A 24530-nucleotide genomic window follows, 5' to 3' on the forward strand; every position below is an offset into this window, starting at 1 on the left:
AACCTTATGCAATTTTTATGTTTTAAATTCACATTTTTTACTTGCACGTTATTCTTTTATAAATGTAGTATATATACATATATATATATATATATATATATATATGTATGTGTGTGTGTGTGTTATATATATATATATATATATATATATATATATATATATATATATATATATATAAAAAACACATATACGTATATATGTGTTTTGCTCTGATCTTGTACGTAATACAATTAGTGCCTTTAATCATGGAAATTTGTTAAATAACATCACACAAAAGAGTATATATCTTGACATGCTGACACACAACCACCTCTCTTGCACATATCAGAAGATGTAGAAGATAAGAAAATAAACTGTTGTCATTAACACAGAGCTTTTGTTTGGGCCTCATTGTAAATGTAATTAATAGAATATGCTTGTTTCTAACATGGCGGCTCTATGTTGTCCTATGCTGTCTGGTAAAAACACACTAGTTAAATGTTGATAAGTTATTTACTGTGACTTGAAAAAGCTCCTCTAAGCAACATTATAAAGCATGCTTTCAGTTTTACTGTGTAAAATGAGTAGAGCTCTCTTCATTTATACAAATATTCTAAGTAATGCTTAAATGTTTAGAAATATTTCAACATGACTACATTTAAAAAACAAACATCCACACAGATGTTTACATTTATTTTGTCTGATAAGACCTGGTGTGAATATGTACAGACCTTGCTTGATGGAGAAATAACTTATGGAATCACACTTTAATTCACTCTAGGCGTTCTTCTACTGATTAGGAATTGTATGTACATGTTGTTTCAAAAGGCGTTTCATGGTAGAGATTCACTGTTGGTGTCTGACTCCATTTCCCCCTGGAGCCTGCTCCTTGGACCAGTAAGCTACCCAGCAGAGCCCCAGCTGCAGCCCCAACAGCTGACTTGGTACTCATCCCTGTAGTCACCCTGGAGGAGCTAGCAAGAGCCCCGAACGCAGCTCCCAGCGCAGCACCTCCCGCCCTCAGCCAAGAAGGAGTCCAGTCAGCCTTAAGTTGCCCCACTTGGCTAGCAGTCTCTTTCTATGGACCCAATAAGAATCACTGCATTAGTATACTTTAAGCTCACCATATCTTACACTTGATAATTGGTTGAAATAATCCATCACCAAATCCCTGTATCACTTATAAAATATTTTTCTCTATTCTTTGAAGAAAAAAAAAAAAAAAAAAAATCCATGGTGGAAATTTTGATCAAACTGTGTCAACACCAATACCTGTAGGGCAGGAAAGAAAGTGTTAGTGGGGGGGGGGGGGGGGGGGAGGGGGGGGGGCAGAGGGTGACGGGCTCCTGCTGTTCTTCTTTAGGGCGGGGCTCTTCTATCAATTTAATGTAATCCACTTTTTTCCTATCCAGCCAGTACAGCTGACATCCAAGGCTGCACCAGCAGAGCAGAGCTCCCCATTCTCTCCCTGAATGCCTCAGGTGGCCTTAGGCCACCTCAGGCCTCGGTTCCTCAGCTGTCCAGGCTGGAACCCAAGCAGGACTACGTTGGCTTGCTGGGCCCGACGTGCTCCTGCACTCCACTTACCTGGGACTGGATCCCTATATGAGCAACAGACAGCTGCACGGGCAGCAGTTTACTGACAGGTGTTGGGATCTGGCAGGAGCGTGTTTGTTTATTCGCAAGTATGAAAACTAAATTATTGATATCAATAAAAGTAATAATATCAACAGGATTATTAACATATATTAACAACAATGGGGCATCACTCTGGAATCAGGGACCAATAACTAAACTGTAGATAAAGTTTCAAAATTGGTTTTCACTCACAATATCAATAGTCAAACTACTATTCCACGTTCAGAGTGAACCATGAAGGTTTGAATTCGAGCACAGGCTACGATATCCAGCTATTATCACAATACACATGCACAAAGTAATCACAGAAACTGCTCCTTAAGAGATCACAATTTACTTAACAATACTGATTAAAACAATATAAATCAACATTTATATTGATGGGGGGGTTGGTGCAGTTAGACCACTTTAGGCTTTTGACATGCCAGGTAGGCCCCTCCTTTGTTTTAGCCACGTGGTGAAGTCCCAACAAAGGCTTCTGATGCTGTGGGTTGGTTTTCCTCCAGTCCAATTTTTGAAGTCACCAGCCACCACTGGTATGTAGTGAATTGTTTGACTACATTGAGAATGTGTCTCAAAACTTTGGACCCAACCCGAAGCATGAATTAATTTAAAGCTGAAAAAATATACCTGATCTCAATGGACCAAGGACAGGCATACCCAGATTATGAAACTAGTGCCAATTTATATATCTTGTTCATGACAAAATGCTTCTGTTCCATGTAACCCTGCACCTTGAGAAAATCAACCAGACCTGCGGGTATGTCGACAGACAGAAGATGGAGTCAAGCTCAAATAGATAATAATAAATAAATAAATAAATGTTTCTGTAGTCTGAGCAATTGTAATCAGAAAAGGTGAGCTGTTCCAAAGATTCTGGGCTGCCACCTCAAAGGCTCGGTCGCAACTGTTTTTGTGTCTAGTTCTGGGGACATCCAGGAGCATCTAATTGGCGCTCAGCATGGAGATGCAAGAGTTTGGCAATAAAAGATGACTCCAGCCCATTTAAATCCTTAAAAACAAGCAAAACCAATCAATCCTGAAATGGAGGGAGGCCAAGCACAAAGAATTGCAGTAGTCTGGCCGAGAGCTAATAAAAGCATGAAGTACTCCTTTGAGATCTCTTGTGCTAGAGGTATGCCTTTACTTTAGCTAAAAGTCTTAACTGGAAGAAGCTAGTTTTGACAACTGAACAAATTTGCTCATCAAATTTGACGGACCACCAAAAAAATCCCATCAAGATTCTTAACAAAAGGTCAATTGTGAGAAGCTAAAGAGCAAGTTTTTGATATAACACTAAAGGCTCCAATGAGAACTTTTATAGGCAAATAGATTTGTACATCACCAGTGAAACAATGAAAAGAAGTATTATATGACCTCAAGGGCAGCAAGGAGAGGGCCCAAAATGGAGCCTTGAGGAACCCAACAGGTAAGTGGCACTGCAGCTGAACAATACTCGCCGAGGTGAACAGAGAAACTCCTATTCGTCAGGTATGACTGGAACCATTTGAGACCACTACCTAAAATAATAAAAAACATTTTCACTTACCTTCTCATGTAGCATGATGTCATTGTCTAACATAACCAGTCTGTTCTTTTCAATCTCTGTAAATGAAAGAGGTCACATTTACTTAAATAATTACACCAGGATCATATCACTCAGGATTTGTGCTGCTCATGAGTTTGTACTCACTGGGTTTAGCTTCTTCTTCTTTATGGTGGTTCAGATGCACTGCGAACGCCCATTTTTGTTGTCGGGCAAGCTCCTCTAATGACTTGAGGTCCGTCATTGTTTTCCTGCATTGGCTACTTTTGTTAAAGTCCACAGTTTTTGTCCCATTTGTTCTATCAATTTCTTTCTTCTGATAGTGCCGCTGCACCCCTTCGATTGTGGTCTTCAACGCCTTCTTTGTATCTTCATTTTCTCTCTTCAGCTGTTTCATTGTCTCTTTAAGCTCCTTTGCTTCTCTTTTGTGATTCATCATCATTTGATCAAGCGCTTTATCTTTCTTCGCACACTTTTCCTTAAAGGCTGCTGTCTCTTTCTCTTGTTCCTTCACTCTTTCCTCCAGCGCTTCCTTTTTCACCACACTGCTTTGCTGTGTAGCTTTAATCACATCATCTTTCACAGCACATCTTTCACACAGGCTTGTTATCATTTTTTCTTTCCCCATAATGACTTGTTTAAGCTGGTTGTTCTCCCTCTTAGCCTCCACTAATCCTATGTCAATCTCTTCTTCATAGTCTCCATCTTTCCTCTCTTCTGATTCCCTCGCCTCTTTCAGAGCTTCAATCTGCTCATCTTTCTCTTTAGCTGCTTTAATCATGTCCTCTACTATCCTCTCCTTCTCCTTGGCTGTTTGTGTAAGCAGATCAATGTCCCTCCTTGCCTTCTTGAGCCGTCTTGCTTTATTTTTGGAGCTTTGATCCAGCTTTTGGTTGGTTTCTTGGAGTTTTATTAAACTACGCAACAAGTGTCCAGTGTCATTCTCCACCTCTGTTTCCTCAATCTTTGCCAGCAGTTCTTTAACCTGAATATCTCCCACCTTGTTTGAGTTATCAAAAACATGATATCTATTCCCACATTTGTCCACCAACCACTTAAGGGCAGGCCAACTCTCAATGTGCTCCTCAATGGGAGTGACTCCCAGTTTGTCTCCCCAAGTGAACAGAACGATTACTCGAGTCCACCCCCAAACTCCAAGCAAGCTCAAGTGTTCCTCCGCTCTCAACCGGTCCGTTTCAGTGAAAGTCTCATCACTGCGTACGACCACCAGGACAGAATTGGGAATGGGGGCACACAGAGACACACTGTGAGTAATCTGCTGTTGGACCTCTCGTGGGGTGTCCTCTGAACAGTATCTCCCATGCCAGCCAGGAGCCTCAACCACAGTGACTTGCTTTTTGTGAACGTCTCCTCGCCCCTTAGTGCACTGTGATGTTGGAAGTCCAGCAGGGAATACTTCCTCTCCAAGAATGGTGTTTCCAGCTGAGCTTTTCCCAACTTTCTTTGGTCCCACGATGAGAACTCGAAGCATTGAGATCGGAGGAGACTCGCCTGGATCAAAAACATGCAGGATTTAGGCAACAATATTATCTTGGAACACTCTCATGTTGGTATGCACCTTGAAATGATAAAGGGATCAAATGGTATAGGTGAGGGGTACCTTGAACTCTTTCAAAAAAAGGGAAAGCTTTGTGTTAAACAACTTCATTGGATATTACTTGGAAGAACCATAAAATTGTTGAGTTTGAGAGTAGTATTAAAATATAACTTTACCATAATGTAAACCTGCAATAACTAAATATTTGGCCACTTGGATGCAGCAAAACAAGCTGTGCGCACAACACAGTATGATGTTTTACCACCTTTTAAATTGATGTTGCAAATGTGTTAGGATACATCTAGCCGATCCAAATCAACATGAGATTCATTTGGAGTTGGAAGTCAATATTCACTCTTTTTTAACTCGTTTTTTTGGTCTCCACCAACTGCTGAGGGTAATGTCTAACTCTTTAGCTGCTACTTTGTTTGTTGAAAACAGTTGACTCCGCAATCAGCTGAAAGAAGCTAAAAACCTCCGGAAAGTGCGCATAAAGGGCTCAAAATGCACTTGTCAATTTAACAGCGGGACAGTCCTAAACCTGAAGACCTTGCGGGAACATGCCTCAAAGTCTGTGGGCCTGTGAATGTGGACATTAAGATTGGGCCCTACTTAATATTATACCCTGAACTTTCAATAATGGTCGCCCGATATACTACGTCACTGGCTCTGACCGAATGCAAAAAACGACATTAAACAGGAGTTTGCGCTAGATGGCGGCGTGACATGTTAGAACATTGTCAAGCTCTCAAGTCTTTGACAAAGAGTGAACCCATGCCAACATTTTTTCCTAGCAACTGGGCTGGTAAAGCTGTGGAGAACTGCTGAGTCAAGGGATAATTCTTTGTAGGTTCATCACCTCAAGTGATTCCTTTCACATTACAGATGGTCATTTGATCCAGTGTTACTATAAAATATTGATGGATTAGCTGATACTTACCCATGAGGGATCTGAGTGTCTTTCTGGACTTCTGCATATTAATTCGCCTCAGAATCGCCCTCTCTTCTAATTCTTTCCTTTCCCTCCCAGTTATTCTAGAGACGTCTTCATTTGTTGTCAACCAACCAACTGCTCCTCCCTTTATGTTTCCTGCAACCATTGCATCAATCTTCTCCAGAAGTTCTGCAACCTGAGCATCATTATCGTCTCCCCAAATGCTTGTGTCCAAAAGGTGGTATCTCTGACCACACCTCTCCAAAACCGCTTTGAGGAACCGGTGTCTCTCAGTGTAGCCTTCTATGGACGACCCTCTCAGTCTCTCACATCGGGTGAATATTACTATCGTGTTTCTCCACACTGTATCATTAAGCAGCTCAAGAGGACCCTCGACTGTCCACTCCCTGCCTCGGTGAGGGCTGATGGGTATGACCATGAGGAAGGCATGAGGTCCTGGCGGGCACATGGCCATGCATGCTGTCATGTTGTCGTTCACCAGGCCGGGGTCTCGGAAGGAGTAGTGGATCCACCTTTCAGGGCTATTGACGATAACGACTCTACGGCTATTGTCAAGGACACCCTGTCTCCTAACACACATCTTCACATCTCTGCTGGTGTCAAACATCTGTTGGCCGAGGATAGTGTTTCCTGTCAAACTCTTTTCCAGCCAGTCGTTCCCCAGAAGGACAATCCTCTGCTCCTGAAGACAGTGTTGGTCCCCTGGCAGCAGACACGATATTTCAACAGCAGTACAAATGATGTCATCATATCATAGTCTTACTGTAATGCAGGTATTCTGAATGCTAACTAAATCCTAAAAACATGTATTCAAATCTTATTGAATAAAGATCAAATTAATATGTACTCAAATATCAAGAACAAACTACATTTTAAACATTTTCCAATGAATTTGGATCAAATTAAAAGTTCATTCTGGACCATGGACAGAGTAGTTCATGATTAAGATTGTGTGATGTGATTGAAAGCTCCATAACAGCTACCAAATGGACTGTCTTGGGCTTGTTTTTTTTTAATCTAAAAGTAAAGAATTAACTTTCAATCTCAACTTGAAACTCAGAAAAAATTGAAATTTGAACATGACAGCTGGTAAACGCCAACTGGTGAGGAGCATTTGATGCAATTGAAGGATCAACGCTACATAGACCTTGCTGGGAGATTGTTTAGTCAGGTCTGTGGTCTTGCTTGCTCTTCTTTGACAGCCATGAAGTTAAAGTTATAAAGCTGTTATATAACTGTGAAAAAGACACAATGCTACTAATTAATACTCGGTTAACTGTTAAAGGTAAGACCAAATGTAATTCAACAGCATACCTTTCCTTGTCTCTGCTCTGCAGCCCACTGAAACCATTTCTTCCATCTTTCATTCCATCACATATTTCTTCAAAGACCGCTTTGTTGGTCCTAAATGTAGAGCTGCGCTTTAATGTTTAACTCCGCTTTCTGCCTGATAAGTTGTCAAAGTCCAGCCAACTCAACCAGTCATACAAGTCTATAAACACATTATCTCTCTTAGTAAAGATAGCAGATGTAATCAGGTGATGTCATTTATTTCTGCCCACCAATCAGGGCTGAGTAACATTTGACCAGCTGAAACTATTCAGTCTAATCCGTTCAAACCACGCCAACACAGTCCTGATGAGTTTTTCTACATTAGACTCTTAATACCTAAGGATGTTTGTTTTTTTTTCCAAATTCAGCTTTGATTGTTGCTCATTTAGTCATAAATAGTTGATATTGTACAGAAAAAAAAAATCATGACTTGAAACCAAGGTTGTCTGGGCCTTTAAAGAAGACCAATCAAGATGTTTGAACAGCAAGTACAGCATTAACAAACGCAAGAATCACACTTATTCAGCTTCCTTGGAAAGCCTTTTTATTCAGGTTCAAATTCAGAGTTAATGCCACAGCTGTTGCATTGCCAGTCTTCAAAAAGAGTCCCTGAGTTAGAATTAACTCGATTCAGCGACTGTGCAATGGTGCACATCATGCAAAAAGTAATCGACTACAGTAGGAAACCATGATTAATTACAAAGTTGGAAAAAAATGCTTTGTAAGCATCATCTGTGCATGCCTACAGCATTCTGTGGCTTTAATTAGAAGAGAAGCGTCACTGAAGGCAATTACAGCTCCAAACCTGAACGGTGAGCCAGTGTTACGTATAACCTCTGCAGATAACGTCGTAAAGTGAACCCCCGGAGGACAGCTCACGTTTAAATCTTCTCCTGCTGTAGCTTTTCCAACAGTGGAACATTTGGTTGTAGCCTGAACTCGAGGCCCGTCATTCAAAAGAACTATTGCAAAAAAAAAAAAAAAAAAAAAAACAGAAGAGCATTGCTGCCATTTCTAAAAGTGATCATAATCATCATTTACATTATGTACATATTTATACAGTCTCTCAACATCCTGGGAGTATAAATCAAAAATTTCAAGACATTTAATTGATTGGTTAATGTGTCATTCAAAAGGTCTACCGCTAAAGAACAGCTACGTACATCTCTACAATTTCTAAAAGTCAATGTGACGGTCACCGGTCACCTTTTGTACATATTTTCAGTTTACACCGCCTCGTCACACTATCTTAATGGAAAATTGTGGATGTGTCGTCATAAATGACGGAGGATGGATGTAAATGTGCCTCTGCGCGGATGGTTCCGTTGATGGATGAGACAAGATGGAGGGAGGAAAAGGTTGAAGCACGTTTTTTTTTTTTTTGTGTAGGATTCAGCTTCTTCTGCCCCTGGACTCGCACTGAGCTTTAGTCTTTGTATCGGACCTACTGCGCAAACAGAGAAACTCACACAAATACAAATAAGTCAAAAGCGTAAGAGTTGCTGTGAGATTAAATCCTTTAATATTATCAAGTGTTTTAGTTGAAGAAAACATAAAAATAGCTTTAGAAAACAAAACAAAAGTTGACACAAGAAGTGCCACTAACTTGAGATTCCCAAAAAAAAAAAAAAAAAGATTAAATTGTGTAAATTTGTAGTGTTATTTGATTCCATTGGAGACCTCAGAAAAAAAACAAAAAACAGCAACCACAAATTACATTTATATTCCTTTACTGAATAGAAAACATCCAGTGTAAAAAGCTTTTCTAAATACTTTGCTTAGTTTATTACCATTCTTCTTGCTTCTGAATAGGATTTTTACTGAATGTCGGGATGAGTTGGACTGCATTGGTATCTGATCTCTTGAGAGAAAAGATAGTGGGCCAAGATACTAAAGCTGTAAACAAATAGGTAAAGCAAGTCAAAGTGTCTTCTTGTAGAAAATGTGAACAGATTACGAACAGAGCTCTTTGTGCACAAGAGCAGACTTCACCTAGTCACATTTCTTTTTAGTTCTGTATTCACTTTAGAACAAGCTGCTTGGCAACTAATTCCAGCAACTTGCTTGTTATACAGGAGGACACAACAGGGGCTCAGTCAGCGTCTACATTTTCACACAAAATTGAAGCAGCACTGTCTATTAAGGCTTGTATGAAATCGGTCTGGTTTGAGAGAGGATGTACACAACATATTGCTGCTGAGGAGAGAGAAAAATAAAACAAAAATGAAAACCAACAAAATATATGATTAACACTACATGTGGCACGGGAGAGGGCGGAGAGGACGGGACACAAAATGTCCCCTCCATTGTCTTGCTACCATCGTTTGCATTTTGGACCACCAGGAAAACCGGCTTTCGACACCAGAAGAGATCCACTCGTGCACTGCAGCGGCCAACGTTAAAAACTGGGATGACCGATTTAAAAAAAAAAAAAAAAAAAAAAAACGGTGAGATGTATGAAGCTGTGCCACAGTAGTGTCTAGGACACCCAGTGAAACAAAGCCGCCTGCACAGAGTTTGTGAGCGGCGTCCTAACGACCATGTGCGGGTGCAAGGGAAGCAACAAACCAACAACTTTCTAGCTTTCCACTCAAATTAAAAAATGGCTTTTAATTATTCATTTGCTTTGGTAATCTAACCAAACGAATGCACACTGCTCTTTCATGCACTGTAACGGGAAGAAGCATAACGCTGTTTTAAAGGGGGTGGTGAATGAGCAATCCCTTGCCTGAGCAAGCTTGATTTAAGGCAAAGGTTAAAACATCACGACTGCAGTCTATGCCTGGAAAGAAAGATGATACGCCAACAGCTGCGAGGCTACGTGAAGACAATACATGACCCTTTTTCTCTGGAATCTGGTTACACTGAGATAAAAAAAAAAACAAAAAAAAACACAGAAGCAGAACAGAGCAGTGTGCACTGCATTCAAACTGTCACGCATCAGAGGAGAGGGGGGGGGGGGGCTGAGCGGCTTCAGTGTCTGGACTGGGATTGCTGGTTGAATTAACATCACATTTAGGAGGTTAAAAAAAAAAAAAAAAATGAATGATAATATGTATGCAAATTCCTATTTGTGTAAAGCAAGTGAAAATAGAAATAGAAGTGAAAGACTCAGTGAATCCGTGGGAGTTGGTGGTGCGGACTACAAATGAGACCGGTAGCAGATGGTCGGTGTCCTTGATGAGGACGGTTTTCACATTCGGAGCCCTTGCTTTAGTTTAGCAGACGCCAGCCTCTCCAGAATGGGTCAGTTCACCAAAATCATGAGATGGAAAAACTAAAATAAAAGGTTTTCCCACTTAACCCTTGCGGTATCTAGCTCTGGAGATGATGTGGGGATTTGTGTTTCCAGATCTCTGCCCCGACACTTCTGCTGCTAACCCAACACAAGGGAGGTGGACTGAATGTCAGTGGTGGTGCTCAAATTATTTAAAATGATACCTGAAAAACTGTAATGTCAGATTGAGACATCAGTTTCTGGAAAGACACACTGGTGTTAACTTTTACAGCATCGTCAACACTTGTATTGGAGGAGCAGTAGACGTGTCAGTGGTGGCTATCTCAGACTCAGGGCACATTAAAAACCCAAACTATCCGCCGGGCCGGATACCGAGAAGTTAAATGGTGAATGTTTTTGCGATTTGGGTGAACGGACCCTTTAACAGTAAGAAAAGCAGGCTGGGCCTCAAGGCATCGGTTCCCACTACGTTGTCCTACATGTTACAGACTGCTGTTGCAGCAACGCATTGCCCCTGGATGGTTCCGATTGAAAAGATCAGATACGAATCTGCTTGGGTTCAGTGGGCAAAAAGAATGAGCACGTCACCACTCCCTAATTGGCTGATGACTCTGACAGGAAGTGGTTGGTAGAGCAGAGCGGGAAATGGGCCGACTGGCTGTCCATGTGACCTCAAGACAGGTTAGGAGCTTAAACTCGGGTGTTACCGGGATTTAATGGAACTTGGATGGAGGCAGTGGGATTAAGAAAGATGCATCTCCCCCTCCTTATGTTCTGTGTTACATAAGAGAGCTTGAACCCCAGACCCTCCATGGCCTCGCTCACTCTAGTGCAATTCCTATTTCTAACTCTGGTCTCCATCGTGCTTTCACTGCTGGGTCTCCTCCCCTGCCTGCCAACTGACTCAACAGTAGGAGGAGAATGGAGTTGGGTAGGGGTGAGATACTGCAGGTTGACAGAAACGGCTGTACACAAAGGGGGGGAGGGAGGGGGGGGGGGGGGGGGGGGGGACACACACACACACTTTAGTTTTCTTTCTTGGCCTCCGGGTTGCCGTAACTGGAGCCTGTTTTCTTCACCTCGGTGACTCCTATGAGGCGGCGGATCGCTATCGAGGCTGAGGAGAGAGAGAGAGCAAAGCAAATGAGGACAGCGATTCAAACTTTAAACTAAACTGTGTGTTCAGCAATTTTAATTTACAGTCCAACATCCTCCCGTTACTTTACATTCTAAAAGGGCCGCTACCTACCTATGATGAGGAAAATGATAAAGCCAATGATGAGTAGGGGGGAGCCACTGACGAACACTCCACAAGCGAAGTTGATGAGGGGCGAAAGCAGCAGGGTGGCCCAAAACAGGAAGTTCAGCAGCGTCCATGGCCGGCGACGGGTGGTTATGGTGGGTCCGGGGTACTTGCCTTCCTTTTTGTAGGTTTCCTGTAAGGCATCCTGAGCCGGACAGGAAGAAGAAGAATTGGGTTTGTGATCACTTGGGCCATTGCCTCATTCAACCTGAGACACAGTAACCTCCCTTATACTTGCATTAAAACGTACTGCACAGACTAACGGATGATGCTTCAAATCAGAACAAAAACGTCTCAAGGGCCAGAGATGCTTTTGGGGTTATTAAGGCAGTTTGCACATTCATACTCTAAGGATTCAATACACGTCACAGTCAACACGCAAACAGCTTGAATGGGTACTACAAGTGAGTTAAGGTATCTGAAAGCGTTCCCCGAGGGAAATTAGGCAACTACCAGAATAATAAAGTTTACCTTCTCCTGGTAGAGCTTGTGCAGCCAGATTGCACACTCTTTCTCATCAGCTGGTATGTCCTCCACAGGAAACCGCCTGGTTGGGAAAAAAAAATAAATTAAGAATGCCGTGAACACCAGGTGCATTGAGACCTGATGAATCGGATTGGCACACCACACCTGTTACTACATGGTCACCAAGTTGTTTTTGCTCCGATACCAACACCAGGACCATCAATGCCTCGCACTTGCAAATCCCCGATCCAGCATTTCAGGCTGGATCGGGGATTTGCGAGTGCGTTAAGTCTACGAAACGATCGGACATCACCGCGTCGTTTAATCCAATCAGCTTATTTTCGTTACAGAGGAACAACAACGCGCGTCGCACGCTACCAGATGTGTACTGCACATGTGCAAACCAGTACTACACACCTGTGGTTAACCACTCTTGTGCAGAGTCAGCAAGATTTCTTTTAGACATTCTTTGGAACAAAATGAGGGCATGAAAGAGTACGACTCTCAAATCACAATATAATGGACAAGAAGATGCAACAGAAAACATTTCATGATGATGATGTAAAATCACTTGTGGCCGGTTATGATGGTTTCTCACCAGCAGGGGGCTCCCTCACCTAAAACTCTCTCACTCTGCACCATAGATCATCTGTTCATGTGCTGAAAGACTTTAATTAACTCTAGTCTACTGAACCATGTTACCTCAAAACTAAAAAAAAAAAGTATCTTCCCGTACTCTCCTTTTTCATTAATTGAGTACAATGAAGAAACACTAAATCTCTCTAATTAGGTTTTGCTGACCAGGCATTTCAGCGTGAGCTGAACATGCTGCACAGCACTCTCAAAAAAAAAAAAAATGCAGTTGGTAGGAGCCCAGAAGGTTTAGAATACATTCATCTCCTTCCATTTGAAGAAAGTCCGTAAAGCTGGCGTTGTAATGCATCATTCATTACTGATTCAATCAGTGGAACTCACCTAACGCTCAAGTCAGCTTTGTATTTTTTGCCGTTGATGATGCCCAGGAGAGTCGGAGTTTGGTTGTCTTTGAAGTTCAGAGTTACGTCGTACACAGCAGTTACTGTAAGAAAGAGAAACACGGATTAGAACAGACGACTCGTATGCGAGCTGAGCATGATGAACTCTGTGTGTGTGTGTGTGTGTGTGTGTGTGTGTGTGTGTGTGTTGGCACACCCTACCTGTGCCCTTAAGACACTCCAGTGTGGTGGTGAACCCTTTGGTTCGGGGTAGTAGGTGGTATTTGAGCTTGGGCAGGCCTTTACTCTCGGCAACCTGCATACTGATCTGGTGCTTCGTCTCTGTGAAGCGGGTTCCCTCGCAGTACAGCAGAAACTGTGGAGGGAGAGGAGCGGCGTTAATGCGCACAAGGACACATCTATTAAAAAAAAAAAAAAAAAAAAGGACTTGAGGCGACCTCCTTTTCCTTTGTCCTATCCGCTACCCTTCTTCTGCTTCACAGGTCAAGTCACCTCAATGTAACACTATGCTGAAATAAAGTTAGCCTCTTATCTCAGTAGGCAGGTGGAGTGTGTCGCTTGTTTATCTGAACACATGAAAACTATGTCATCAGCAGTGGCCTAATGCTGGACTTAAGTTAATTAGATCAACTGCTGATCTGCCTAATCTCAGCTGGTGAACTGATTGAGTCAAGGTGAAAAATCTAAAACACACGGAGCTTTACACCTTCAGTAAAGGTGCTCAGCAAACAGCCGGACAAGGTACCAAAGGAAGCCACTCGCTTGTTTAAAACAGTGAAGAGACATTTCGCCCGGGGCTGTTTATGCACAGAGGAAAGTTCAGTTCATGGAGGTTCAGAGAAAAGGGGGGGAAAAAAAGAAACCACACACCGTCCTGTTGAGAGCTTTTAAATACAGCTGGTGTAGTGTGTGTGTGTGTGTACATCAAGACACACAAGTAGAGCTCGAGTAGAGAGAAACTGTGTCAAAGGGCAGCGTCTGCATTTCCTCATATCGAGTATTTTATCTCTATGAATCCTTACGAATTCCAGTCTATCATAACTTGGATCTTATTTTTGTAGTTTTTACTTAATTGTCGTTATTGGTGGTACAATTAAACAGGTTTTTAAACAAACGGTGATGTCACACCCAAAATGCTCAATTCAAGACGTTTACAGGCCGAGTTTATGGTTGACCTTTGACCTGCTATGCTGGGTGTGTAGGTGTGCTCACACAGAAACTCTTTCTCAACGTACGGTTGTAAACGCATTTGATTTCACCTCCAGATAAATCATTTCTTGACTTCTTTTGATTGATCTCAGCAATGGACTTAGTGAATGCAATAATCATAACCAGTAAAAGTGATGCCACAGAAATTAAACCCAAGTTGTAATTAACCAGAATAATTTTTTTTCCTACATTTCACTGACATGATGTAGTCAAGGAACACTACGAAGTCTCCTCTGAGACTGGGGAAGAGTCAAGTGCAGTAGCAGGACAATGACTCCGACGTGTACCTACCCACATATATTCAGGATAGTCTTTGAGCCGATTCAGTCCCTTGAAGACAGTCTTTCGGTCCGCCTCCCAACTTCTCTTGCAGAAGACTATTTCGAGGAAGTACCAGGTCCAGCCAATCAGAGGAACCTTCAGCAGCTCGTGTTTGGCTAGCACTTTTGAACTCTAGAGAGGGAGGATGGGGACGGAGGATGAAGCTTGGATTTCACGCAATCGGGATTGAAGTCCGACTACAACAAGTAGTTAATTGGATGAATGTGCGCTACAGTACTAACCCCGAGGATGCCGAATCTTTCGCACATGGTCCAGCCACACAGGAAGTCGATCTCGTAGTTGTGGTTGAGGATGGTGATGACGTGCTCTTTGCCGAACTTGTCCACCGTAGCTTGGTCAGTGTATAGGGTGCATTCTGTGCCCGACCACCACTCCAGCAGCATCACCAGCTCTGCGCAGAGACGACAACACACCATGTGCACTGGGAATGTACGGACGACACTGGTGTACTACCTAGAGTCCTAACTTTTGTATTGCTTTAAAGAAAACTAGTACGATGTACTCACGACTCCAGAGGGAGTAGGCCAGCCGGCAGTTGATTTTGCGATAGAGCTGCTTGTTGATGGGCCAGAGGATGCAGGTGAGGAGCTGAATGAAGTTTATGATGAGGCCGCTCACCACGAACACGAAGCCCATCAGCAGCTGCAGGATGAACAGGCTCTTCAGGTAGGTCAGCAGAGCCATAGCTGAGGAGCCTGGAGAGCTGAGTAGGCTCCTTTCTATACACTATGACCAACCTGAGAGAGAGGGCAGAAACAGAAGAATGAGGTCCGTTTAAGTCCGCTGTTCTGCAGGCAAACATGCTTTTCGGTAATTAAAAAAAAAAAAAAAAAAAGGTCTTACCACGGTGGGATCCTTTTTACAAGCCGCGTTTACACGGTCCGTCAGCCAGTACTACAGACCTGATGGAGACAGAAGAGCAGAGGTGGAGCCAACAGTTCATCAATAAGGCGGAATTCATTTTTCTCAACATAGCCCGTGTCAAACAACTACACATCGGTTTGACAAAGAGCGTTGCTTACAAGGTCCGTCCTCGTTTCCACTGACCTTTTACAAAAGACTGAGAGACAGGAGGATGACATCCATCCAACACACAACCACACATTTCAATAAACTACTCAGATTCAGGTTTTATGTTCTATAGTTCCAATAAAAATTACAAAAAGTACACGCTTAAGAAAAGTGCAGGTGATTTTAAACCAGTAGTTTGGTTTATTTGGTCATTACAGCTGAGAGGGACATAACACTTCATTTTTTTTTCTGCATCACAAAGTGTTTTTTGCCTGAAGTTGCCATCAATGAGGCCGTCCACAGGCCACCCGGCCTCGAATGGACTGTTCCCACATCTGCACTAAAGCCCATTAAAGTGTAGGTCAAGCCAGTTTAAAGCTGTTCTGGGAAACTTTTCTAATCCGAGATGTCCGACGATCTGCGGCAACTCAATCCACTTCTGCAAACTGGGCCTCCACCTGCTTTGTTTTACACTGCAAGTTGCTCATATTTTTAGCGACGGCATCAACTATCAAAGCGTATGGCCAAGTCCAGTCCGAAATTGCTTAAATAGTATATTAACTACGCAGTGCGAGCAACGTCAACATACGGACGGTTCCCTGCATTCACGGACACAACTGTGTCAGCGAATCAGCCCCAAGAAAAAACTAAAAACAAACAGGCCGTCTGGTGTTTGCTTTTTAGAACAACAGCCTGCACAACAAGGGAGTGACACGGTGTCACACTGACACACCGGTCCACACACACACACACACACACACACACACACACACACACACACACACACACACACACACACACACACACACACACACACACACACACACACACACACACACACACGACATCGTAGAAATCCAAGATGCCTTACCTCAAGCCTGCATCATTCATTAAAGTAATATAATTAAGCCGTGTTGACACAAAAGGCCAGGTCATTGCGGGCAACTAATGAAGACAACTAGTCTGATTTAGCGCAAGCAATCCATCTACAAGACACAGCGACGCAACACACAGATTAACAAAGTAGCCGAGGAGCGAAGGAAATGAAATCTTACGCGCTTTCCTCTCAGCGCTGCAGCTCGGCCTCCTGGACTAAACGAACAGAAACGCGTTTCTTTAATCCCTGGAGGTCGGGACACAGTGAAGTGTTGCAACACTCTCTCTCTCTCTCTCTCACACGCGTCATCTATCGCCTGATGGATGTGATCAGTCCAAACGGCCACAGTTGTCTCTGTGATGTGTGTTACAGATAGGACCTTTGTTCCTACCGGGGGTAAAGTCACACTAGAGCACATTTATCCCCCGGGGGGGCTCCTGGAACATATTTAGAAGGGTGACAATGCTGCAACACCGAAGAGCCAAAGAGGGGAGGGTGCTGAAAATACAAAATGCAAGAAGTAGGCAAATGTGCTTTGGACAATACAAAATAAATGTGTAGCGGATCGTTAGGGAAATGTTCCTTGGAAAAGTGACTTTTGTCCCTCTACACTCAGCCACTGGTTTCAACACTGTATGGAAATCAACTTGCTACGGAAAAGATTTAAATCTGGTGTTGTTTGGTTATTAAGCAGCTAATAGAGAAGTTCCCCCGACCGACCGTTATTGTGGCAACAAGCAGTGGCTTCTGCGTGAGCGCTTAAGAGAGACAGATTTCTAAAACACAACATGAACTTTGTTCTCACTTTCTTCCACATTCTCCTCCGTCGGCCTCCGCACATGGGAGTCATACAAGTCGGAAAAAAACAACCACATTTTTCACTTGAGCTGAAAACGGAGGCCGTGATTCACGGTGACGAGGGCAGAGTGCCTCTTACCGCTGGATTTGTGTGCAATTCAGGCCGCCTCCGAAAATAACTTTGCAAAAATGAAAGTAACCTTCGGCACTCGACGCGTTTGCTTTGAGAATTATGGTTCAACGGTAAAACAAGGTCTCAGGGAAATGGTAGTCTTTCATGAGTCGTACAGTCTGGTATTCTTCGGTTGCATTTTAATGATGAATCGTGATTCCATGATACGAGGAGTAATCAGTAGAGACGCCCCCCCCCCCCCAAGTCCGTTTGCATTTCATAAGTGTTTTGTCTTTTTTGCCTGCATCATTGTACAAAGAGCAATTCGGGAGCGACAACACGGCACGCTGCAAACTTTACAAACAAGAGTCTCGTCTCAAAATGGACACAACTACCTGTGGTGGAAGGTGAGAAAGGGAACAGTGGCCGCTCTAACGTTCTCAGGTACGGTGTTGACTAAAGTACTTTTTGAACCCCGCGCTGGTTTAACCTGCTCTACCGTCAGCGCCGTCAGCAGCCCAGCAGGAGAGACGCTCTGGGTCGTTAGGAGTAAATGAAGCATGTGCAGCTGGACGCAAGACTATCTGTGAAATAAGAAAATGCACGAGCCAATGAACCACAAGCACACGACAAAATCAGTGTACCGACCCTCCGACGCTTAAGAGCAGACCGTGATCATTAAGCGGCACACGTATTTAAGAGAGTCTATTGTTTGCATTTCACACCAAAATGGACTTTAAAAAAAAGATAAACTGGTGAAACTGAAAATATTCTGCAAAACGTAATGCTTGGGTAGAAAAAACTAAACATTTCCCATTGTCATAGTTAAACCTTGTTTAAAGTATTGAGGGTTTATCGGACTGTTTGCCCTGTGTTGTGAATCTGACTGAATGTATTTGGGGTTAGGGGTGTGTGTGTCCACCACTAATGTTACGTTTTACTTTGGAAAAACATCTCAAAATGACATTTTGAAAAAACATAATCCGATGCTATACACCGTGGGAAACCCCGGTGCCAGACAATACTATATTTCTGGACCGATGCTCTGCATAAATACATAGAATATAACATGTAATAAGGATCACATGAATTTGTATATCAAGCGGTTACAATCGAGATACGTACTTTGTGGAAAAAGAAACTGGTCAGCGCTTCCTAGTGAACATATTTATTGTCGACACCATTTCTAAATGATCTCAAATTTCTTTGTAACTCCTGTAGACCAACTTATTTTTTACTTTCTGGCTGACATACCGCAAAACTGACTTCAACAGACAATAGTCGAACAACTCTGTGGTGCTCTGCGTAGTTGACTGGATCAGTGCTCTGCTTCAGCTATTCGGGTTAGTAGTTATAAGTGAGAAGAGTAGACGCTAAAAGAAATATTCACATAAAGCCCAATCAGCACTACTGAGCTTAAAAACACCAGGATGACTTCATCATTCACACTAATCAAACACATCAACTTCTCTGAGGTTGAACCACACGTCAGCTGTTCTCTCGTTAAGACCATATTTTGTTTGCGTTGGGGGTTTCGAGGACCTCATGACAAGAGAAGGAATAAATGACATTCAGAGAAACAAAAAAAAAAAAAAAAAAACAGCCGGCGGAGATCCACCTCCCTGTGGATACAGGCCCACCTGTGACCACACAGATTACAGACGCTGACTGGGTTAAAGCTGCTTAAGGCTTCTGCTCCAGCGGACTGCTGAAATGTACATACAACAGGAACTTCAGCCTCATCCTGGCAGGCTCTGCACCCTTGTCAAGTCATTTTAAATTCTAAAAACTTAAATTTGGCTCTGCACACGGTTAAGCCCCGCAGTGCCATGCTGACTTCTACCTCTGTTACAAGTTCTAAATAGAACTGGTCGGGCCCGTCCCGGCCCAGCCGAACCACCTCTCTCTCATTCGACTTACCAGTAGACATAGTAGCCCATTGCCATGACCACCAATGCCCCACAAATCCCAGTGAAGATCATCACAGCGCTCTGGTTCAGCATTCTGGCTCCTGGTATTTCACCAAATCAAAAGCCAGAATAGTAGAAAAAGAACATAAAGCAGAGTCCTGCAAAGAGCAGTGGATCACAGGCTGCACTGCTTCATCGCCATGATAATCCCAGAGAAGGAGAGAGAGAGAGAGAGAGAGAGAGGGGGATTATGACGACGACGACGGCGGCGAGAACACAGATCCCAGATCCCGTTCGAGGAGCCGAATATTCGGCAGAAGAGTCTCAGAGTTTCATGCAACGAGGAAATTTACCAATAAGAACGGATCTTCATTGAGAGCGGAAAAAAAAAAGCAGCCCAGGAAGAGTGAGAGAGGGCTCACTTCTGGGAGCAGGGAGACACTCATGTACTGTAAGCAGCGTCTTACATGCATCCCATCCTCTAATCCAATAGATCAGATTAGGCCTGATTAGCAGGCTATGGGCACCCTGGTTATGTCACATTTCATTAAAAATGAACAGAGAAGAAGACGGGGCTCTCCACAACCACGGTGGAGTTAGCGGAAGGGCATCTGTTACGCTAGAGGAACCAATCATCATGCAGAAGTTCTCGCCTCGCCATTGGCCACCTGTAAGCGACACCTAGCATTAGGCAGAAGCGCTGACCTGAACGAGAAGGCCAATGGTTTCCTCAAACGACCTCTTTGTGTGTGTGTGTGTGTGTGTGTGTGTGTGTGTGTGTGTGTGTGTGTGTGTGTGTGTGTGTGTGTGTGTGTGTGTGTGTGTGTGTGTGGCAGAGCTGTGCTCCGTTTGTCTCTGGTCGAGTGTAACTGGGGATGAATTAACCAAAAGGCCTGGAAATCACTGATGTTTATTTGACCTGTCTGTCTGTCTGTCTGTCTGTCTGTCTGTCTGTCTGTCTGTCTGTCTGTCTGTCTGTCTGTCTGTCTGTCTGTCTGTGTTCTTGGCAGTACCTTGGGGAGCTGGAAATGATTTACAACAGTATTGCTCAGCCACACTGACATGGCAGCCAGGGCTAGTGGGCAAAGCTAAAAACAGCCGTCGGGTTCATGTCAAAGGCGGTTCAGACAAGCTGGCAGAGAGAGGCAGAAATCAACTCCAGCGTTTACTGAAGCAAGCGGGTCAAAAAGGTTAGAGTACAGTCCTGAGGCCTTAGCACCAAATATAAATAGAGATCAGAAACACATTGGGATAGCTTGACAATGAAGGTCATGTATGTTTCAAAAGCATTAAGCGCTCTCAATCCCGCGCATAGCAACGGCGTCATGCCGAGCACTCTGCAGCGACGTCAGTCATACGGTTGTTCGTTCGGTCGAGTGCGATATCTCAAAACCGCGCCTGCGACTATCACCACAGCTAGAAGTTACGAGGCGGTGTTCTTGGCAAGTGAAAATGTGCATTCACTTCCTTTGATTGTGAACATGCACACATGGGTCAAAAGCTAAATACTGTGAGGTGATTACGCCAGGAAACATTTAACTTGCCCGAGGTGGTTAAATACCAATTTATTAATTTTTTTGTCAATATTGGATTTCATAGTTTAAAAGATGGGCCTAAACTGAAATTAGCAGCATCATGGCGAAGTCATTTATTGCAATAATACAAACAACATGCCCAAAATATTATAATGACTGTATATGAACTGTTCATCATTAGCAAAATATGCAATTCATTGATCCTAATCTTGTCTGAGGAGTAGTCGTCTACCGTTGTGAAAAATCTTTGCATTCACTACAACAATCACTGCGGGTGTAGTTTATTCCTCTCCGCAGTGTAAACAGTGTCCTTGAGCATGCTCAGTGATGCATGTCTGACAAAAAAATAAAAAAACGACTCTCTTGAGAACAGAATAATGCAGTCGCAGAGTTTTGTGAAATTCATTTCATATTGAGGAAATCTACTCAAACGGTCCATGCACAGCGTCGACAGGACGGTCCCTCAGAAGAGGACAGACGGTATTTAACAAATAAAGTAAATTGCTTGGCCGACATAGAAAAGGCCTTGCGTCACTTTAACAAGGTTACAACCCTTTCAACGCTGCCTCTGGACCCTAGAGGTAGCCATAGTAAGAGGTGACGACTGATAACTCTCAAGGATGCATTAAAAAAGGTCCTTCTTGCTGTAGTCTGCACAATAACGGGACTAATGGTAAGAGAAAGGGGGGGTGGGGGGGATCAACTGCTGGAGTATGAACACTGAGTTGAGTGTGGACATTCAAAGTTACTTTGCAGTCAGGAAAACGATTAATAGAACCATACACTGCTAGTGAGGGACTACCTTTCAAGATGGCACCGCTCAGACAAAAAGGCGTGTCCACACGTGTGCGTCTCAAAGTCCTGCGGGGCGACGCTTGATTAGCTGATAAAGAGTTCACTTTAGTAAACGCCGACGTGTCGTCGGACGTTGAACCGACCGTTTTGAAGCAGACGCTTCAATTTGGCCACTATTGCGACACATGAGAGTCTTACTATATAGTACGTCACTTCTGTTCACACTTGCCAACTTCACGAGGCCACAAATGTTGTAAGACATTGTTGTAATTACACTGTTTGACATTTGGGCCTATGCACAGTCCTGTACCCTGCGCACACACACACACACACACACACACACAACGCCGTGGACTGTGAAGGGATAATCAAAATGAAATGAACTTGATGGGCTTATCTTTTATGAGAAACTGAGCAAGCGATAAAGAATTTGGTACGCATATGAAGTAAAACAAGAAGGACTTCTCACCACGTTGTCTGCAGTTTGTTCTATTTACTGTACATCATAGTCATAAGAACCGTTTTCTTCAGGTTGCGTCTGATTAATCGAACACTATTGGAGTGTCTGTGGTCGGCGGGATGAACGCGTTATTACCACCAGTACTGAAAAGATTAGACAGTCAAAGATTCTCTCAACAGAAAATGAACAGATCGCAATTTAGATAAGTAGCTATTTGTCATAGTCATTCATCAGAATACCGAAAAATTATACACACGCCTTACAAATTAACTATTAATCTATAACAATAATCATTCATCACTAAAGCAGTCCACACATCTCTGTGTCAGGCTGTGTTTGCATGCAGCGTGGAACCAAGTTAAATACATATTTCCTTTAAATATTCATAACAAGACAAATGCTGTGTCAACAGAGAGTAGTGTGACAACACAGCTGCTTCTTGCACAAAGACAGCATGAACAATCAGAGCAGTATGATCCTGGTAGCATAATTTAATCCCCCGAAATAAACGGTAACATTACCTGCCTGTCACACACACACACACACACACACACACACACACACACACACACACACACACACACACACACACACACACACACACACACACACACACACGTGTACAGCTGGCGTCGTTGCTTAAAGTTAAAGTTGAACAGCTGAACGACTGAACTCCAGTAACCTTACGTCTGATGTTGAGGTTCGACATCGTCACGCAGGTCAAACCCCCAACATGACGCACAGCAATGGACACAATGTCAGCGTCACGGTGCGTTTTATAAAACGATATCGTGTTATCTAAGTTACTCTGACATGACACACTGTGTGCTACTTCCGTGTTTCGTCTTACACGTGCTGCTCTTTGGCCCCCGAAATAAACTGTGCATTAGTGTAGCATGGCTAGCTTAAAAGAAGAAGAAGAAGAAGAAGAAGAAGAAGAAGAAGAAGAAAAAGAAGAAGAAGCTAGATTAAACTAGCCAGCATGCCCCTTCTGTCCAACCAACACATGTTATGACTGCGGCCGTACATTAAGCTAGCAAGCGTAATGACTAAAGCTAGTCGAAGTTGCAAAAGCACAGATCATTCCACGTCTTTACATCGCACAATAATAAAAAAAAAAAGATCCGGTCCCGCGTCCCGCTATTGCTTTCGGACACAACACATAAGTTACCGCTAGCTGACAGAGAGAAGCCTTCACCTGACGTTAGTGTGCAGCACAAGGACGGAGTGCGCTGCTAACGGGCTAGCATGCTACATTAACACATCCAGGGTAGCTGAAGTATCGACTAGATTTGGGGAGAAGTATGCGGACGGATATTTAGACGTGCCATAGCTAATGCGAACCAAATCATTCATATACATTGTCCGCCATTAGACAAGTGACCCGTGTACACTTTATGCTATGCTATGCTAACGCTAGCTGTCAGTAACGGTACTGTGTAACGCTTACCTGAGAATTATTCACTTGGGAGTCGGTGGATTTTCTTGTACTTTGTTTCGCTGCTTCCTCGGCTTCGGGTTAGCGTAGAAATAACTCGGCTATACGGAGTTCTTCTTACTTCGGGGATTTTCCTCAAACGCAATAAAAAAACGACTTGAGGTTAATGCGATTTGCAAGAGCGCTATTGTTTGTCTGTTAAAGCCCCACGTTTTCCTCAAAGCCCATCTGAAGGTGGCTGCATGTCCTACATCCGGTCCGCCCCCCCCCCCTTTATCTTCACAATTAAATTAAATACGCAATCTGTTTTTTTTAATAACGGGCCTATGCAACTCCAAATAGAACAGTTCAAGGACAGGTAAACGCAGCTGCATAGTACAAGTATATTTAGTAAAAACTACCTTTTTATTTTGTCGTATATTAATGATTACATCAGTTTATAGATCAGGCTAATGGTGCTTGAACTATTGGAAATGTATTGCATGTTTAAATTTGATGTTGTAAATATTGCTTTGTCCCAGAAAGAGACATTTAAACTCCAGTATCCAAACCATAAATTGCTTGCTATCCACAAGACATAATGCAAAATCTTAAACACGATAGCCTAAATTGAATTATGTAGGATAGTGACAGTGCATGTGTAATAATGCATAAGGACTTAACTTTTTACCAGACATTTTACTAACAAATTCCAACCTTACACAGCCATTGAAGTGTCACTAAAGTCAGATTATTCCCTGAATAGGCGTGCATGTTTGATCAACTTTGCACCTCTTTAGCCCTCTGCTGGTGTTTTTGCATAGCTGCAGTATAAGTCAGAAGAGGAAGTCATAATGTCTCAACCGTTTACCAGTCACTACAACAAATGCATGCCTTCACTTTCACAACGACACTGGGAGTTTATCATTCAGTTTACACTGTAGATAATGCACACACATAATGCAGTCCTTCTAAATGTGCTTACTGTATTCAGGTTGCAGTGGAGCAGACATAATGGCCTGCCGGGTTATTTGGGTTAATGCTGGCTATTCATA

General features: G+C 43.0%; 2 protein-coding genes across 4 annotated transcripts; both read right to left on the bottom strand.

Moving 5' to 3' along the window:
- Window positions 1-636: 636 nt before the first annotated feature.
- Window positions 637-7078, bottom strand: LOC137890470 (GTPase IMAP family member 8-like). Its single transcript, XM_068734558.1, has 5 exons — window positions 6991-7078; window positions 5662-6378; window positions 3311-4675; window positions 3167-3222; window positions 637-1057 (listed from the first exon to the last, which is right to left on the bottom strand). The coding sequence occupies exons 1-5, from the start codon at window positions 7034-7036 to the stop codon at window positions 776-778; spliced, it is 2466 nt and encodes an 821-aa protein (XP_068590659.1). The 5' UTR covers window positions 7037-7078; the 3' UTR covers window positions 637-775.
- Window positions 7079-8507: 1429 nt separating this feature from the next.
- agpat3 (1-acylglycerol-3-phosphate O-acyltransferase 3) lies at window positions 8508-23713 on the bottom strand. Of its 3 annotated transcripts, none has more exons than XM_068737803.1 (10): window positions 23509-23713; window positions 15404-15462; window positions 15067-15297; window positions 14782-14951; window positions 14510-14671; window positions 13211-13364; window positions 12990-13092; window positions 12021-12096; window positions 11496-11694; window positions 8508-11363 (listed from the first exon to the last, which is right to left on the bottom strand). In XM_068737803.1, the coding sequence occupies exons 3-10, from the start codon at window positions 15242-15244 to the stop codon at window positions 11272-11274; spliced, it is 1134 nt and encodes a 377-aa protein (XP_068593904.1). In that variant the 5' UTR covers window positions 15245-15297; window positions 15404-15462; window positions 23509-23713; the 3' UTR covers window positions 8508-11271. The 3 variants fall into 3 exon arrangements, with proteins under 3 accessions (XP_068593904.1, XP_068593919.1, XP_068593911.1); XM_068737818.1 differs by lacking the exon at window positions 23509-23713 and adding an exon at window positions 16627-16658; XM_068737810.1 differs by lacking the exon at window positions 23509-23713 and adding an exon at window positions 16443-16584.
- Window positions 23714-24530: the final 817 nt, after the last annotated feature.

This window comes from Cebidichthys violaceus, unplaced genomic scaffold, assembly GCF_023349555.1.
Source record: "Cebidichthys violaceus isolate CVI_PGR_0920_01 unplaced genomic scaffold, fCebVio1.0.p SCAF_11, whole genome shotgun sequence".
Lineage (NCBI taxonomy): Eukaryota > Metazoa > Chordata > Actinopteri > Perciformes > Stichaeidae > Cebidichthys > Cebidichthys violaceus.

Excerpts from the sequence above, each read along its gene's own strand:
- LOC137890470 (XM_068734558.1), bottom strand. The coding sequence starts at position 7,036 with ATGGAAGAAATGGTTTCAGTGGGCTGCAGAGCAGAGACAAGGAAAG. Across the intron at positions 6,379-6,990 it reads CAGAGCAGAGACAAGGAAAG|GGGACCAACACTGTCTTCAG; the intron begins GTATGCTGTTGA and ends GTCTGCTGCCAG. Across the intron at positions 3,223-3,310 it reads AGAAGAAGAAGCTAAACCCA|AGATTGAAAAGAACAGACTG; the intron begins GTGAGTACAAAC and ends TTTCATTTACAG.
- agpat3 (XM_068737803.1), bottom strand. The coding sequence starts at position 15,244 with ATGGCTCTGCTGACCTACCTGAAGAGCCTGTTCATCCTGCAGCTGCTG. Across the intron at positions 13,365-14,509 it reads ACTATCCTGAATATATGTGG|TTTCTGCTGTACTGCGAGGG; the intron begins GTAGGTACACGT and ends CTCCCTCCACAG. Across the intron at positions 11,695-12,020 it reads ACAAGCTCTACCAGGAGAAG|GATGCCTTACAGGAAACCTA; the intron begins GTAAACTTTATT and ends TGTCCGGCTCAG.